The following is a 17111-nucleotide window of genomic DNA, read 5'->3' as shown; positions in this document are numbered from 1 at the left end:
CAAAACATTTTAAAATTCTCAGCAGTGAACATACATTTCCCACAACAGCTCATACATGTAGCAGAACACTCTCGTCATAGATTAAACCATTTATTGCAACAAGTGGAAATACAGTTTTAGTTGGCATTGAAGGCTCCACTCTTAAGATGCTCCCTGGATTAGCCAGCAGCATGCAGAGTGGGTCAAAAACAAGACATGCATTTCAGATTGACCCTTGAGCCATGATGGGAAATGAACCAGAAAGGTGGAGGCTGGCATAGAGGAGGGAAGCTTTGCCAGCAGCAGCAGTGTGAGCAACGGTTTACCAAGATCAATGTAGGTGAGAGTCATTTTTACAGGAACTGCCTTGTTGTGAGAATGACTGTTCCCATTGGACTCTGAACTTATCGGTTCCTCTTATCGATGCACAGGCGTTTATTGTTGACGGAACAGAAAAGGCAGACTTATGTTTACAGAGCGAAAAAATAAATCTTCAGCTGTCATGTAGTGTATGTATCTTCAAACAACGGTAAAATATGTTAATTCAACGTTGAGTTATGGTCAGTTAGGTTGACTTTTGGTTAAGGTCAGAAATCAACCAAAATTCAATGGTGGATCAACCTTTTGATTGTTTTTACTGTTGAACAATGTCATTGAATCAATATTGAATTAAAGTTGAATTTATGGTTGAAATGCCAACATTAAATCAATGTTGATTCAATGTGCTGGTTTTAGTGACTAAATCATTTTGTGAGACGAATTTAACCCACATTAAAATGAGACAAACATAATTCATTAAAATGCATATATAGAGTAAATAAGTTAAAATGTACAATCGTTATTAACATTCAGTCACTTAAAACATGGTTTGATTATAATTTCAGTTAAAATATGCCTTTAAAAAAGTCGTAGTGACGTTTCTCCTTTAATAGAAACTCTGCAGCAGCTCAGGCACACACACGCACGCCGGACACTAGATGGCGACAAACCCCAAAAAGTGGTTCCTATTGAGAAGAACTCACCTGTTGCATGTGTGGCACACCCAAAATAGGGTAACCACATTTAGATTGTAAGATTCCTTTAATATCACAATTATTTTTGCTATTGTATATATTGAAGTTTCCAATTAGATGTCTTGAGGTGCTCCGTTTATGTTGGCAATGGGGGGGGGGGACGTTTATGTTCTCATGAGTTGCTCCGGGGAACGGTTAGGGGGGCGCAACTCTGGACAGGAAACACAACAAACTGTGTCCTCATTCCTCTGCTTTACCTGCTTTATACAGGTCAGTAAACTGTTAATCCACCATGAAATGTTATATATATTATCAGCGTGAGTGTTTGTGTGAAGGTTTTAATCTGTTTTGATGAGTTATTAATGTTTAAACAACAATAATATGTGGAAAGTTTTGCCGGTGCGGCCGCCATTTTGTGCCGGCGCCACTGCAGTTGCACTAGTTAAAGTGGGAATAAGTGACATTAAAACCTCCGGTACATGATTTATTGCTAGCTGTTTTATGTGTGTGTTTACTATAAAAAGGTACATTTGTTAAATTGAATATATCTTTGTTTATAAGCCTGTTGCTGGTAAATGTAAGTTTAATATAACAAAAGCAGAAGCAAGGTGTGTAATATATTGTGTTTAAAGGTGTTTTATACACTGTAAAACTACACTACATGAAAATGGTGTTTTGAACCAGTTTATACTGTGAAATAGACAAATGTAATGTATTTATAGAAGCTGTTTATTGATATAAATTATAAATATGTGTTGATTAGTGAAGAGAAGATGAGACAAAATGTTTGTTGTTGAGACTGAAGTAGTGATTTAAGTGAGATAAAATACTGAATTTGGGAAAATGTGAAATTGAACTATGTAAACCTGAGATGAAGTAAAAGATATGTATTGTGCTTATGTGACTGTGATGATTCATGATGTTAAATAAATCATACAGAGAGGCTGGACTCATTCCTCTGCTTTACCTGCTTTATACAGGTACATATTTGTTACCGTGGCGACCCCCATCCCTGGGACCCGTAACACATGCACCGTGATTAACTCATCGTAGTTGGAGTATTATTGGCATTTATTGTTTAACTGAATCAGGAATATCTTTGAACTGGAACATATTGAAAACCGACCTGGATCTAAGTGTTACGTGTTCATGTTTTAGTGTTTTGGGGTTTCATAATGATCAAGATTGTGAACTATTGTATAATGGAATTTGTTTATTTAGTTGATTTGTTCATGCAAATGAACATAATACAACTTCAGCTTGTTACAGACGAGCTGCTTATGTTCTGCATGTAGATTATAGCGATTGCTGGTTCCCATCTCCTGTCCGTAGTTATAGGCTTTTAAAAGACAGATATCAATATTATATACTATACTATACTATATTATATATATAGTCTTACTACATTATAAAATAATTAATTTAAAATGCTCACATCTCTGATTTTGCTTCAGACAAACTTTCACATTTTTGTCAAGAATCTTTCATCCGTTTTATCTCTTTACAAGTACCTCTAACTGTACTACAGTAAAGTACAAGTACCTCAAACTGTACTGCAGTAACGTACAAGTACCCCAAACTGTACTACAGTAAAGTACAAGTACCTCAAACTGTACTACAGTGAAGTACAAGTACCCCAAACTGTACTACAGTAAAGTACAAGTACCTCAAACTGTACTGCAGTAACGTACAAGTACCTCAAACTGTACTACAGTAAAGTACAAGTACCCCAAACTGTACTACAGTGAAGTACAAGTAACCCAAACTGTACTACAGTAAAGTACAAGTACCTCAAACTGTACTGCAGTAACGTACAAGTACCTCAAACTGTACTACAGTGAAGTACAAGTACCCCAAACTGTACTACAGTAAAGTACAAGTACCTCAAACTGTACTGCAGTAACGTACAAGTACCTCAAACTGTACTACAGTAAAGTACAAGTACCTCAAACTGTACTGCAGTAACGTACAAGTACCTCAAACTGTACTACAGTAAAGTACAAGTACCTCAAACTGTACTACAGTAAAGTACAAGTACCACAAACTACTACAGTAAAGTACTAGTACCTCTAACTGTACTACAGTAAAGTACAAGTACCTCAAATTGTACTAGAGTAAAGTACAAGTACCTCAAACTGTACTACAGTAAAGTACAAGTACCTCAAACTGTACTGTAGTAAAGTACAAGTACCTCAAAACTATATTGAAGTATAGTTATAGTACTTAGTGTAATTTGTACCTATTAAACTTCCATGAATATAAGGATTTCCTCTCACGGAGCAGTTTGTATAACAGGAACTATATGAAGGTTTCCATAAAGTCTTTATAATAACAGACTCAGTGACATGTTAGAATCAGCCTTCAGAAAGTCTCACTGAAGAGAGAATAAAATCTAATAATCGTTTTTGAGTCTGATGTGATGAAGAATGAAAAGAGCCCGACGGTACAAATGTAGTTTTTAATGAGAACAGCCAGCAGCTTCATCTTAACATCAATATTTTACAAGTTCTACTGAAACTCGAAGGATTCTAAGTATGACTCTATGATTCCAGTCACATTTAATGCCGTGATACACGTTTGTCCAAAAAGCATTAATTAAGAGCACTTTCACAATGATTTATCTTTTACACCAAGTCCAAAGTGGTAGCACCAGGAAGGAGAATAAATAATGAAGGGACACAAAGCACATCTGACACTCAAGACTCCAGATGACGACGAACTGTTTTTAGATTCAAAAATTAATCTTCAACATGTAGAAAACGACACCTAGAAAACACAACAGAACAGTTAAATGAATAATGAGGAAGATGTTGGATGAATGGCTGAGGGACGTCTGGGTGAACGTTTAGTGTTTGTCACAGTTAACCAGTTATTGGCGGCTGATTGGATGGACGACGAAGGTTTTAACAGGTTACGAATTATTCAAGTAGATAAAAAACTGTACATGTTGACGTCTAACGTTACTGCACATAGATACACAAACATTGTGCCTGTCCTACAGTTTATTTACCGCTGGTTACCATGGATACGCTGCCGTGTTGAACTCAAAGCCAATCATAGAGCAGGGATCAACTCCCAACGAGCTTTGACGATGAGTTTGCTGATGTAACAGATTTTTCTTCTACAGAGCTGAAACGATAATGAACCACTAACATGTATTGTGTGTGTGTGTGTGTGTGTGTGTGTGTGTGTGTGTGTGTGTGTGTGTGTGTGTGTGTGTGTGTGTGTGTGTGTATCTAAAGCCTGATGCTATAGACCTGCCAGTGTGAATTCATCCGCCACTGAACGTAGTCCCCGACCAATTCACTGCTTTATTTCCTCCTGTTTGTTTTCTAAAAGCTGCAGCAGACTTTTTTTTTAACATGAAACTACATTCATGAGATGTTTTTATAGAGTTACGTCTTCTGGAGAGTAGGGATGTGTCACGAAAACCAAACAACCCAACAGTCTTTCATGGGGGGCTAACTTTCTGCTTTGAGTTATATTTTTAGGGGTCTGTACGATTTTTTCTTTTAATTAATGTTTTTGTAAAGAAATGAAGGCTGATTATCATTTTAAATGAATGTGCAGTTAAAACTTGTTGTTTCTTATGAATATTGACAATTAGTTTGGACACATTATCTATTTAGATCCTGTGAATGTCGGCATGTATAGTCAGTTATTTGTCGGTTATACCCACTGATTAGACTCACACACATCCCTACTGTAGAGACCAACATGTTTGGAGCTGAGAGTCACAACCATAGTCAGACTCACACATTGTTTGTAAGGAGAAAATAAATAATACCAGACTTAACCTTTAACCCTTAAACAGGCAACATGCACCAGGAGATAAAGACTCTTTAACACCCTGTTAGGACCATGATTGGTTAATTTGGTTGTTCTTTTTCGAATTAGTTGAAAAACACAATTGGTAGACCTGGATTGGTTGAATTGAAGCTTGTTAGTATAGGCCTAAACTTTGATAGAAATAATAAAAATCAGTTTAGACACTAGTATGTGTGATGTTAATGACCAGGGAAAGCAAGAATGGATCAATCATTATGACTATTTTTATACCTTAATAGGGGAACGTATCCTGGTGGAGAAACAACTCATAAAATACCAAATATACAAAATCTTTAAAAAAATATATATTCATGGTAATGTTTTACTTAGGTGCAAATGAGATAAGTAGTAATATCAAATTATTTCTCACATCTCATTTTCCACTCCTGCCTGTTTAAGGGTTCAGGTTTCCATAAAGCTCTTTTTTAGAAAAGTGTGTAATTTTGGGCTTTAACCATATTAAGTGACTTGCAAACATCCTCTAAACATCTTCAGTAAGTTTGTCCTATGACTGACATGAATGTGTATCACCAGTACAGCCAAAATCAACAGGTAAAGTTCAGGTGGGAAACAAACTTCAGTAAAGATCACAATACATGTAAACATTGGAAGGAGGACAGTTAAATGAAATGGATAAAAAAAAAAAAAAAAGATAAGAGTCTTAATTTAAGAAATGACACTGATTATAATTTAAAGTAGTTTTATACTTTAGAGATTAATTCTGATTCAGATTAGTTGTAGAGAACATTGTAAGGTCCATCTTTTAGTATCTACAAGACAGCTTATAAGAGTGACTACATCGTGGCAGGAAGGTCGATTTTCGTGGTGGTTGATGCAGTTTTGTCTGTGTAGAAGCTCAATAACGGAGACAAAGAAGGGACCAAGGGTTGAACTCTGAGAGACGCCACAAGTATGGTGATATAAATGCTCTTCTTTACTGATCTGCACCGTACTGAAGTCAAATCGACTTTTGTTAAAAGACATTTTGAAACCAGGTGTCCATCAACCAGCAGTCGGTGTCTTGCAGGAAAATCAAAACATCAACCTTAAATACTTCTTCTTCTTTTTCTTCTTCTGTACTTTGAATGTAAATATAAAACCTTGAAATGGAGTTTGTCTTTATGGTTGAAGATCACGATGAGTGTTTGGTGTGTTCTGGTTATTTTTAAACTGTAAAGTCACCCAGATTTTTTCCCACAGGACCTGAACACAGCGCGGCAGACGCTCAGTGTGATGTTCGTTAGTGGAGGGAGGAAGACTCTGGTTGGTGGACGGCGAGGCCGGAGGGTTGCTGGGAGGAGCTCGGGCCTGAACCTCCGGGGTTGCCGCAGAGGGTCATGGCAGAAGGAGGGCGGGGGTTGAGGCGAGGGGGCAGGGGGTTGGAGGGGCGGATGAGAGGCGGGGGCTGCTGCAAGGTGGGGCGCGGCTGCAGGAAACGGGCCTGCTGTTGGAGGGGAGGCGGCTGGCGGTGCAGGGAGGGCGTGGCGGGAAGGGAGGGCCGCAGGAGGGGAGGGGGCTGGTGGAGGGAGGAGGAGGAGGAGGCGGCGGCGGCGGCGGCGCTGGACGTCACCGGAGTCTGAGCTGTAGAGGAGGAGGAGGCAGCAGCAGGAGACGCACCTGAGGAGATCACCTGACCCTGCAGAGAGGAGAGGGAGGGGCCAAAGTTAATATTCAAACCAGCCTCACGGTAAGAAATACTAAAACTCTCAGTCTGTCTAACATTTATAGCAGTGACTCCCAACAAGATAGGAACATTTAACTGATCTTTACTTTGTGGTTTTGAGTTCTGAGTTCAGTTTGACATCTTCAGGATTCACCTTTGAAGACATTGTTCTCTTTAAGGTGTCACATGCCAAAACGTTTGCCCACCACAGCCTTAAAATGACCCAACTGTTGAATATAAAATGTTTTAGATCTGTAACTTCCAAATACAAATGTACTCTATGACTCCCTTCAAGGAGTTCTGACCAATGTTTGGATTGTGATCATTTTCTGACGTCATATGAAACTAGTGGCTCCATAAACAGAGTCGGATCAGTTTAAGCAGTTTATTGTTGACTTGTAATAATTTGGTGTAGCTGCTGGTTCATTATCACTAAACGTTAACAAACTAAGAAGACTAAATGTTGACTGTGATGGATTATCTCTCTGGATTTAAAACCAACAGCTGTCTAGAAGGATACTGATCTAAAACTGATGATTTGTAAAGTAAACATGAACACAAGTCAAATTTAAAAGGGTTAAAATGTGAAAATAAACGTATGAATAACTTGCACACATTCTTTGTTTGTGGACCCAGCATCAAATTTCTGCTTTTAATCCATTTAGAGAGAATATATTAGAGGATTATGGCAAAAATGTCTAAGTGGTGTAACCATAAAAACTTTGTACCAAATAATTCAACTTGCTTAAAAACAGTAAATTGTCAATAAAACACCATATCAACTAGTTTGGCATGATCTTACATTATAACTTTATATTAAATAAAGGTAATGGAATACAATTGTTCTAAATATTACATTTACTCTGGTAACCATGGAGATCAGGAAACATTTACATGTTTTAAATGAAGTCATTATTAGTATAAGTCCACTTAAATACACTGTAGGTGATAAAATATGTAATATGTATCATTCTTTTGTGGTTACACCATTTGACATTTTCAGGAGCATTCAGTCTTACTTTTGGTAAAAAAATGGTGTAAATGTCATTTCAAATGATATAAAACCAACAAAAATACTAAATGTACACTTGAACGTCTCACTTCTTCGTCCTCTTCGTCAGTGCTCTTCCCTGACGGGGTGGTGGAGCTGTTCTTCCCCTCCTCTCCAGAGGTGGCGCTGTCTCCGCTGGGAGCTCGGGTCCCCTGCTCGGCCTCCCACTCCTGCAGCACCTCCTCCAGGTTGAACCGCCGCCGGTAGTTCACAAAGAAGTTCTTCACCTGGCCCACCGTCTTGTTACCGATGACGTCGGCGATGGCCTGGAAGTCTTTCCCGTATTTCCGAACACCTGCAGAACATTGCAGAGGATTTAAAGTGAGGTCAGTGTTTCTAGAAGTGCCTCTGATACACACAGAAGAAGAAATAATCAGAGCGGATTGAACAGGAGACTTGATGAACTTTATCTCTGAAATATCTACAAATGAATACGATGAACGCAGGAACATTTCTCACATGTTGCTCCAGAAAAAGCCTCAAAAACTTAACAATCTCAGAGACAGTCCTGCACATGTTTTAGATAGATAGATGGATAGATGGATAGATAGATAGATAGATAGATAGATAGATAGATAGATAGATAGATAGATAGATAGATAGATGGATAGATGGATAGATAGATAGATAGATAGATAGATAGATAGATAGATAGATAGATAGATAGATAGATAGATGGATAGATGGATCTTTATTGTCATTGTCACCAGTACAACGAAATTTAAAAGTGCTCACCAGTCAGAGCATCATTCATAAATAAAACAAGAAAATAAAAGTTAAATAAATACTATATATAAAAACAGCCCAACTTTACCCACATAATTGCACGGCTCTATTGCCCAGTCAGTTGTAAACAGTATTAATTAGCAGCATTGAGCTGTAGGATAAAAGCTGTGTTTGAATCTGTTTGTCCTTGTTTTGACTGATCTGAATCGTCTGCCTGATGGCAACAGTTCAAACAGAGAGTGTCCAGGGTGAGAAGAGTCCTTTATAATGTTCTGCGCTTTTTTGATGCAGCGGGAACTGTGTAGTTCTTCCAGTGTGGGGAGAGGGCGGTCTGTGTTTTTTATTATATATTAAAGTTATGCATTTTATTAACTTTATGTAATATATTTATGTTATTTTGGCTCTAAAGCTACACACAGAAATATTATGTTTAATTCATCTTACATCTATTCTGATTTCCTGCCTTTAAGCATGACTTTTTGGTCATCTCAACGTTCAAAATGATCATAAAGTTAACTTTGTTCTTGTTAAATATCACACATACATATCAAAACTAAAACATTGATGTATTTAAACATATCAATGTACTATATAGAATATATTTGGACTACTTCCAACTCAAAAGACACTATTTTCCTCTTTGAATATTCTTTCACTTTGTATTTTTATGTTTATTTCTCCTTTGATAAACATCCTGTATGTGACTCTATATTATCTGTTTGTTGACAAATTAAGTTGCAAAACCACAAAAACAAACAAACATCAGAAGTGAACTTGGTGCCTGAGTGACAAACAGTATGTTGCAGAACATTTGACTCTCACTCTAAATGTGAATGGTGTTGTTGCAGCAGCATCTGGTGGCCATTTAGAGGAACTGCAGCTTCAAGTTTCAAACCTGCAGGTTCGTCCATGTTTCCCTCAGTAGAGATGTGACGATCTCACAAATAAAACTCAAATAAAACAAGGGAATATGTTTTTAGTGAAATTAAATGTCCTTTCCTCTGAAGTGAGCTCAGTATTAGAAGCTGCAGCCACTTGCAGACGTGAATGAGTTTATTATTTGTATCTGCATTTATTGATATTCTGGTTGTACTTTTGTGACTTAATAACCAGATTATGTTGAGGACATCTTATAAACACTGGAAATCATTTATTTAGTCAAATGTTTAAGTATCAAAGTCAGACTCAGTGTCTCCCTGACTTTAATTTAATCTGTAATAAAAGTTAAAGGGAGGAAATGACAGAAAATCTTTCTTTATGGTTCTTTTATGGATCAGATCTACAGTTTAACTAGATTGTGAATCAAAAAATAGATAAAATGTAAAATTCATACACATCTGTCTGCACTCAGGTATGAAACTGAAGTGAAGTTGTGATGATGTATCAGATCAATCCGATCAGCTGCAGCGTCTAATCAATAACTGGTCACCAAGAAGGCAGCGTGTACTCGCTTTGAGACGATCTCCATGACGACAGACAGGAACAACTTCCAGGTCAAGCTAGGATTGCTCAATTTTAACATATTTCTGAATTGCTCATCTTGCCAACCCTTATTAGTCACTGAGCCATCTGCAGTGTTGAAACTCTTTATAATACAGACACATACAGTACAACATTAGCTGCCTTCACCTGTTTAAAGATGCTGGTTACCATGGTTACCACTACAAACTCACCTTGAACAGCCAGCAGCTGCTCGTCTGTGGTCCAGCGAGCGTTCACCTTCTGGTTGCTCTGAAACACAAACGGAGAAATAAAACTGCTGACAGGTAAGAAAGTGACGGTCTGTGTCTGTATAACATCACCAACTCTGCTCCTGGAGAGCTACCGCCCTGCATGTTTTAGGTATCGCTCCACTCTAATGGGGCGTTTCCATTATATTGTCCTAGCTCTACTCGGCTTGACTCGACTACTCAGTTTTTATTCTCCATCAGGGATAGTACCTTGTACCTGCTGCTCTTTTTAGTATCTGCTCTGACGAGGTTCCCAGCTACCAGAGCCGATAATAAAATGTGACGTCAACAGACTGCCGGCCACTGATTGGTCATTAGCTCGATGTCCGGCACAAGAATCAAACCTGGCATTTTTAAATACCGTCTCGCCGCCTGCAGCCTTCTCTGACTCTCTTCTCTTGCTTTGTGTGAGACAGAAATCCTCATACAGCAGCAGGTACACCATCGCCTCCGTGTCCTCCATTTTTTATGTGTTTGTGTCGCGTATAAAACGACGTCACTGCAGTTTTGCACAGCTGTGCTATGACAACCCCGCCCACGTTGACTATAGTAATGGAAAAACCGGCCGAGGCAATCAGCTGATCTCCAGATAAAAGTGGAGCAAGTATAAAACCTGATCAGATTTTATGGTTGAATAATGTTTATAGTTTTAATATGTTGACCCCGACCACGTTGATGAGATTCTATAAAGTAATGGAAATAACCACCTGGTACCAAAACCCAATAGAGTCGAGGCTAGCCAAGTAGTGCTAGAACTGTATAATGGAAAAGCCCCATTACACACCTGATGTGTTGAAGTGGAGAAATACCTAAAACATGCAGGGAGGAGATCTCCAGGAGCAGGGTTGGTGACCACTGTCCTACTGCAGAGTGGAAACTGGTCAACTTCTGTTCTCAAAGTTTAAGATGAAGGAAACTGATGATTTTCGTGATACTTAATGAGTAGTTAACATTTTACTTTTAGGTGAGTTTGGATCAGTATTTTACCTCCGGCAGTTTGGAATCCTCGATCCCAGCGTCCAACATGTGTTTCAGGCCGCTGTTCATCTGTTTGGCGTTCTGGACCTGAAGACGAGAACAGTTATTGAGATGAGTTCATCTTCACTGTCACATCCTCCTTTTAAAGAATCTATAAAATATGACTTCATTTAATCTATGAATTAACTCTCATCTTTATGGGAAGAAGAGGAGAAGCAGGAGGAAGAAGAGGAGAAGCAGGAAGAAGAAGAGGAGGAGGAGAAGCAGGAAAAACAGGAGAAGCAGAAGGAAGAAGAGGAGGAGAAGCAGGAGGAAGAGGAGGAGGAGACGCATGAGGAAGAAGAGGAGGAGAAGCATGAGGAAGAAGAGGAGATGCAGGAGGAAGAAGAGGAGGAGAAGCAGGAAGAAGAGGAGGAGAAGGAGGAAGAGGAGAAGCAGAAGGAAGAAGAGGAGGACAAGCAGGAGGAAGAGGAGGAGAAGCAGGAAGAAGAGGAGGAGAAGCAGGAAGAAGAGGAGGAGAAGGAGGAAGAGGAGGAGAAGCAGGAGGAAGAAGAGGAGGAGAAGCAGGAGGAAGAAGAGGAGAAGCAGGAGGTAGAGGAGGAGAAGCAGGAGGAAGAAGAGGAGAAGCAGGAGGAAGAGGTCAAGGAGATGCAGGGGGAACAAGAAGAGGAGGAGATGCAGGAGGAAGAATAGGAGAAGCAGGAGGAAGAAGAGGAGAAGCAGGAGGAAGAAGAAGAGAAGCAGGAGGAAGAAGAGGAGAGAGAAGGAGTATCATGAGGAAGAAGAGCACCACAGCGACCACAGCGCCTCCTACCTGTCTCTTGAGGGACACCAGCTCCATGTCGAGCTGGCGGAGGAGGCTGTTGGCTGCGGAGGCGCTGCAGGAGACAGCCACCACGTCCTCCTGGGTCAGAAACATTCCTTTAGGAGGCCGGCAGCGGGAACGCTGGTGGTGCCGGTGCTGCAGAGTCTGGTGCTCCCTACGACCCAGAGCCACCTTAGAACCTGGGAGAACCGGCTCCACTGGGTTCTGCAGGAGGACAGGGAGGAGAAGACCGAGGAGAACATGGAGAACATGAAGAACATGAAGGAGAAGACAGGAGAACAGGGAGAACAGAGGAGAACATGGAGAACATGAAGGAGAAGACAGAGGAGAACACGGAAGAGAACATGGAGGAGAACACGGAGAACATGAAGGAGAAGACAGAAGAGAACACGGAAGAGAAGACGGAGAACATGAAGGAGAAGACAGAAGAGAACAGGGAGGAGAACACGGAGGAGAACATGGAGAACATGAAGGAGAAGACAGAGGAGAAGAGGGAGGAGAACAGAGAACATGAAGGAGAACACGGAGGAGAACAGGGAGGAGAAAAACAGGACAACACAGAGGAGAACGGAGAACATGAAGGAGAAGACAGAGAAGAACAAGGATTAGAAACAGAGAGAACATGGAGGAGAAGATGAAAAAACCTTTAAGGTAAATACTTGTTAAAGCCTCGTTAAGGTTTCACCGTCTTAACGAGGCCTCAGGTGTGTTGTTGTCATGGTAACGGGGTCTTGTACCTCTTTCTTGGCTTCCTTGTTGGGGTCGTAGTCGCTGTCGTTGGCTTCGATCGGATTGGCCTCCTCCATCTCCTCGTCACTACGGCAACGACAAGCCAAAATTCAGTCGTGACCTTTGAACCCAGTTACTGATTGGTCAGAGTGTGTGTCAGGTGTCAGGTGACGTACCTGTCGCCTGATTGGTCAGAGTGTGTGTCAGGTGACGTACCTGTCGCCCTGGTTACTCCTGTTGGCCAGTTTTCGGGCCTGTCGGTCCATCAGACTCGTTCTGGAGCGAGTTTTCTTCCACGAGTAATAATACTTCACCAGACTGGAGATGGACTTATCTGGTAACTGAAAACACACACACACACACACACACACACACACACACAGAGTTAGACACATACACACACACACACACACACACACAGAGTTATACACATATTTGACGAGCAGGTAGAGTATGAACAAAGTCACTTTTGGGGACCATGAATATTTTAAGACCAAACATTTGGGATCATGTTGAACACGATTAAAATGAAGGAAGGAGGGAAGGAAGGAATGAAGGAAGGAAAGGAAGGAGGAAGGAAGGAAGAAAGGAAGGTAGGAGGGAGGGAGGGAGAAAGGAAAAGAGGAAGGAGAAAGGAAGGAAAGAAAGAGAAGGAGGAAGGAAGGACAGAAGGAAGGAAGAAAGGGGGATGGAGGAAGGAAAGAAGGAAGGGAGAAAAGAGAGAGGAAGGAAAGAATGAGAGAAGGAGGGAGGAAGGACAGACGGAAGGAAGGAAGGGAGGAAAGAAGGAACGGTCAAAACAGACGGGGTCAATTTGACCCGCGAGGGCGACACAATGGTTAAGTCATAGCTCTCTCTCTCTCTCTCTCTCTCTCTCTCCCTCTCCCTCTCTCTCTCTCTCTCTCTCTCTCTCTCACCATCTGCTGGATGCGGTGGAAGCTCTTCCCGTGGAAGCTGAAGGCCTGCTCGAACAGCACCTTGTCCTCCACCGTCCACTCGTCTGGAAACGGGGTGAAGTTCGGCAGGTCGGCCAGAGACTTCTCGATGTTGTGTTTGTGCCAGAAGAGCATGCCGAGCGCCTGAATACACACACACACACACACACACACACACACACACACACAGTGTTAACATCCTGCAGATGCTCCGGTCGATCATTAACAGCAGATATAAAGAGTCTCACCTGCTCCACGTTGTATCCGTGCTTCTCTTTGGCGATGGCGATGTACTCGTCCACTGTGGAGGGAAACACACGGTCAGTCTGATCTGATCTGAGGACCTGATTGAGGACTGCAGCCGTGTACAGATGACTGAAGTTCACTCACGTTTAGAGTCGATGATGTTGTGGTACGGAGACCAAACCAGCATCCCTCCGCTGTCTTTATCGGTGTACTTAGTGGAACCTGAACGAGGACAAAGAACACAACTTCAGTCCTTTGACTCAGATTCAACCGTTTAAAGGACGATGTCACAATTTCCTGGGAGCTGTGAGTAGCCCTGAGCAGGCAGACCACATCACAGCAACCTCCTTGAGGCCAGACATGGTGCTAACATCTGCCTCTACTAAACAGGTACTCCTAATACACGGTTCCCACTCTTTTCTTGAAATCATCTTCCAGGACTTTTTTCAGGACATTTTCAGCTGCTACAGTATGACAGACAGGTTATCATGCCATACACTAATACGATATCATTTTCTACAGTTGTACCTTGCATTAAGTACATTTACCCAGATTGCTTCTATGTTTGTTCCTGTTGATGTTATAGCCATAGATGTGCAGTATATGGCTACAACTTATCTATGAAATAATCTTTTACGTGCTTAGAAATTAATCGGCCGCTGCCTCGCCTAGAAGCAGAGAAAGCGCTGTGCATCAGTGTTGCAGATTGAAGACAGCGTGAGATCACACTGAGCATGTGCAAACCTTCTAAAACATTTGCATTCACTCAAAAGGCAGAGAGAAGAGCAGAGGGAGGAGAGACAATTTTCCAGGACATTTAATTTTCCCCTCATTTTTCATGTTTTCCATGACTGGAAAATGTGTCAATAATTTTCCAGGTTTTCCATGATGCGTTGAAACCTTTTATAGAGCTGACTGTCGCCTGGCAGGACCGCAGTGAAGAGGCAACCCAAAGGAAGCGGCCCAAGTACCAAGAACTGGTAAACCCCATTGAGGTCAGGTGTCGAGGCTTTTCTGGTCTCTCATTGTGAAGCTCGACACCCTTCTTGGCATCACAGGAGCTGCCAAAAGGAGAGCCATAAAGTCCGCCATAGAGGCTGCGGAGAAGGTGCCTGAGTGAGGGCGTCTGACCCGAAACACCCGATGATCTCAGGACCATCACTGATACTTCTTTAAACCATAAAACAACAAATGAAGCTCATAAAGCAGCCCAATTTTATCCTATTATGGTCTTGACGCAGGATGTAGCTGAAGTGGATCCAGTGAGTCAGATGTGTCACCATGGAGACGCTCGCAGCGTAGCCAGTGACGAAAAGATCAAGGAGTCATTCGTTGGATTTTGGAGGATCGTTAACCTGCACTGATGTGGAATCGCTGTTTAAAGGTTTCACAGTTTCAGGGTTTCCACTTCGAGTCCCAATGAACCTGACTGGTATGAACCGTAATATGACGAACCTCCACATGGACACGATAACGAAGAGGGGTGAGGCTGGTTTGGGATTGGATCTTTCCGCTCTGCAGGTGAATGACTGGAGTAACCCAGTACACCTGGCCAGGTCGCTGCAGCTCATTCATGGTCTACTTCTCCCTGGTTGGTCTGGTTATATGAATTTAACTCTTTATTTTGCTTTTAAGCACTTTAACCCTTAAACAGGCGACGTGCACCAGGAGATACAGACTCATTAACACTCTGTTAGGACCATGATTGGTTGTATGTGCCTTGAATTGAACTAGACTGGTAGAATTAAAGCTTGTGGTAGATCTATACTTTGATAGAAATTATAAAAATGTGTGTGATATTAATGACCAGGGAAAGGAAGAATCTATCACTTCTCTTTATCAAATAAAACAATGAATTGTTTTTACCATTATGACCATTTTTATACCTTAATAGGGACAACGTATCCTGGAGGAGATGCAACTGATAACAACCCCAAATTATAAAAATGTATTTATTTAAATGTTTAACTTAGGTGCACATGAGATAACTAGGATGTATTCTCAATTTCCATTCCTGCCTGTTTAAGGGTTAAAACATGCTCATCCAAACCTCATCCTCTAAGTTACTTCTTTGATTCAGTTTAATTGTTTCAATCAATTAATCTTTTGTCACTTTAGTAACTGGTGTGTCTCCCTGCTGTTCCTAACAGTCCAGCAGAGGGCGCTGACGAGTTTATTTACATACTGTGAAACGTCCCAAACATCACAGATGCTGCTTGTAATTGTTTGAAAGACTAAAACTAATAATAGATTAAGAAAATTAACATTTAACAGCAAAAACAACAAATATGAAACAAAAATTAAAACCCAAACTGAATCTAAAATATCAGAAAATCTTAAATGTGACCAAATAATCTCATAATTTCATATAACTACAATTATTTAAGTATTAAAGTATTCAAATGTGTTGCTGTTACACTAAGACAATCTATCAAACTATGTGTTCTCCATGCAAAACAAAAACAGGACAAATAATAAAACTTAAGAGTATTAAAGTGTTGGAAATTACATATTACTTCATGAAAAGTTATTATTTTATACATTTATTGCTCACAGCAGCTGATTCCCTGCATTATAACACCGGGATTATTACAAATTATTATGGAGGTAAAATAAAGGACACCAGTGACAACAAAACGACTCCATTTGTCTTCATTAATTATAATTGAATCTAATTAAAGTCACAAGTTTCAGGTGAGAAGTTGAGTTCATGTTTCTTTTATGCAGGTTTAATCTTTATCTTATTATAAATGTTGGTTATTTGAGTTGTTACCAGCAGAGTGAAGTGTTTACACCACTGCTCTGACTCTGGACTGACAGTTAAGAGTCTCAGACATGGAGCCTGAGTCTGTGTGTGTGTTCGAGGCTACCACCGTCCGTCAGTCCGGTAATAAACCACCGAAACCGGTAAAAAAAACTCACCGGGCTCGAAATCGGGAATGTTGGCCTGGTAATCCGCTCCAACCCGCATCCCCACATCTGGAAAACACGTAAAACAAACCGAGGAGATGCTTTTTATATTCTCACGTTAACGTTAATCAGTCCTGGCGGAGCGATATAACAGGCTGTTCGAGGCTATACTCACCGTGCTCGTCGTCGCTGCCGCTCTCATCAGAGAAATGTCCGTTAGAAGCGTTGGACGGACTCTTGGTGCCGTTTGATCGACCTTTGCCTAAATACTCCGAGCCTTTGTCCATCATCCCCGGCATCTCCGCGCTGTGATCCGCCGTTTGAAGCCTCTGTGTCGGATAGAAGATGTCAGCAGGAGCCTGGAGGTTTCTCTGCTGCAGTTCCCTTTCTGGCCATTTCGCCACCGTGGCGCTGTGCACGGCTCCCTGCAGACGTAAACAAAGCATACATAATAACATCTGAGTCTCTTCTGAATTTTACTTTCTTATAATATGTTA

The 17111-nt window shown here is 40.9% G+C and overlaps 1 protein-coding gene across 1 annotated transcript; it reads right to left on the bottom strand.

The window, feature by feature from the left end:
* Positions 1 to 5354: 5354 nt before the first annotated feature.
* On the bottom strand, positions 5355 to 16946 carry rcor3 (REST corepressor 3). The gene is made up of 12 exons (XM_062438732.1): positions 16790 to 16946; positions 16627 to 16683; positions 13849 to 13926; positions 13707 to 13759; positions 13441 to 13602; positions 12740 to 12864; positions 12532 to 12610; positions 11783 to 11998; positions 10978 to 11055; positions 9934 to 9991; positions 7585 to 7829; positions 5355 to 6456 (listed from the first exon to the last, which is right to left on the bottom strand). The coding sequence occupies exons 1-12, from the start codon at positions 16911 to 16913 to the stop codon at positions 6061 to 6063; spliced, it is 1671 nt and encodes a 556-aa protein (XP_062294716.1). The 5' UTR covers positions 16914 to 16946; the 3' UTR covers positions 5355 to 6060.
* Positions 16947 to 17111: the final 165 nt, after the last annotated feature.

Source organism: Scomber scombrus, chromosome 2 (assembly GCF_963691925.1).
Source record: "Scomber scombrus chromosome 2, fScoSco1.1, whole genome shotgun sequence".
NCBI lineage: Eukaryota > Metazoa > Chordata > Actinopteri > Scombriformes > Scombridae > Scomber > Scomber scombrus.
Note: the sequence above shows the minus strand (reverse complement) of the source record. Positions and strands in the feature narration are given on the sequence as shown.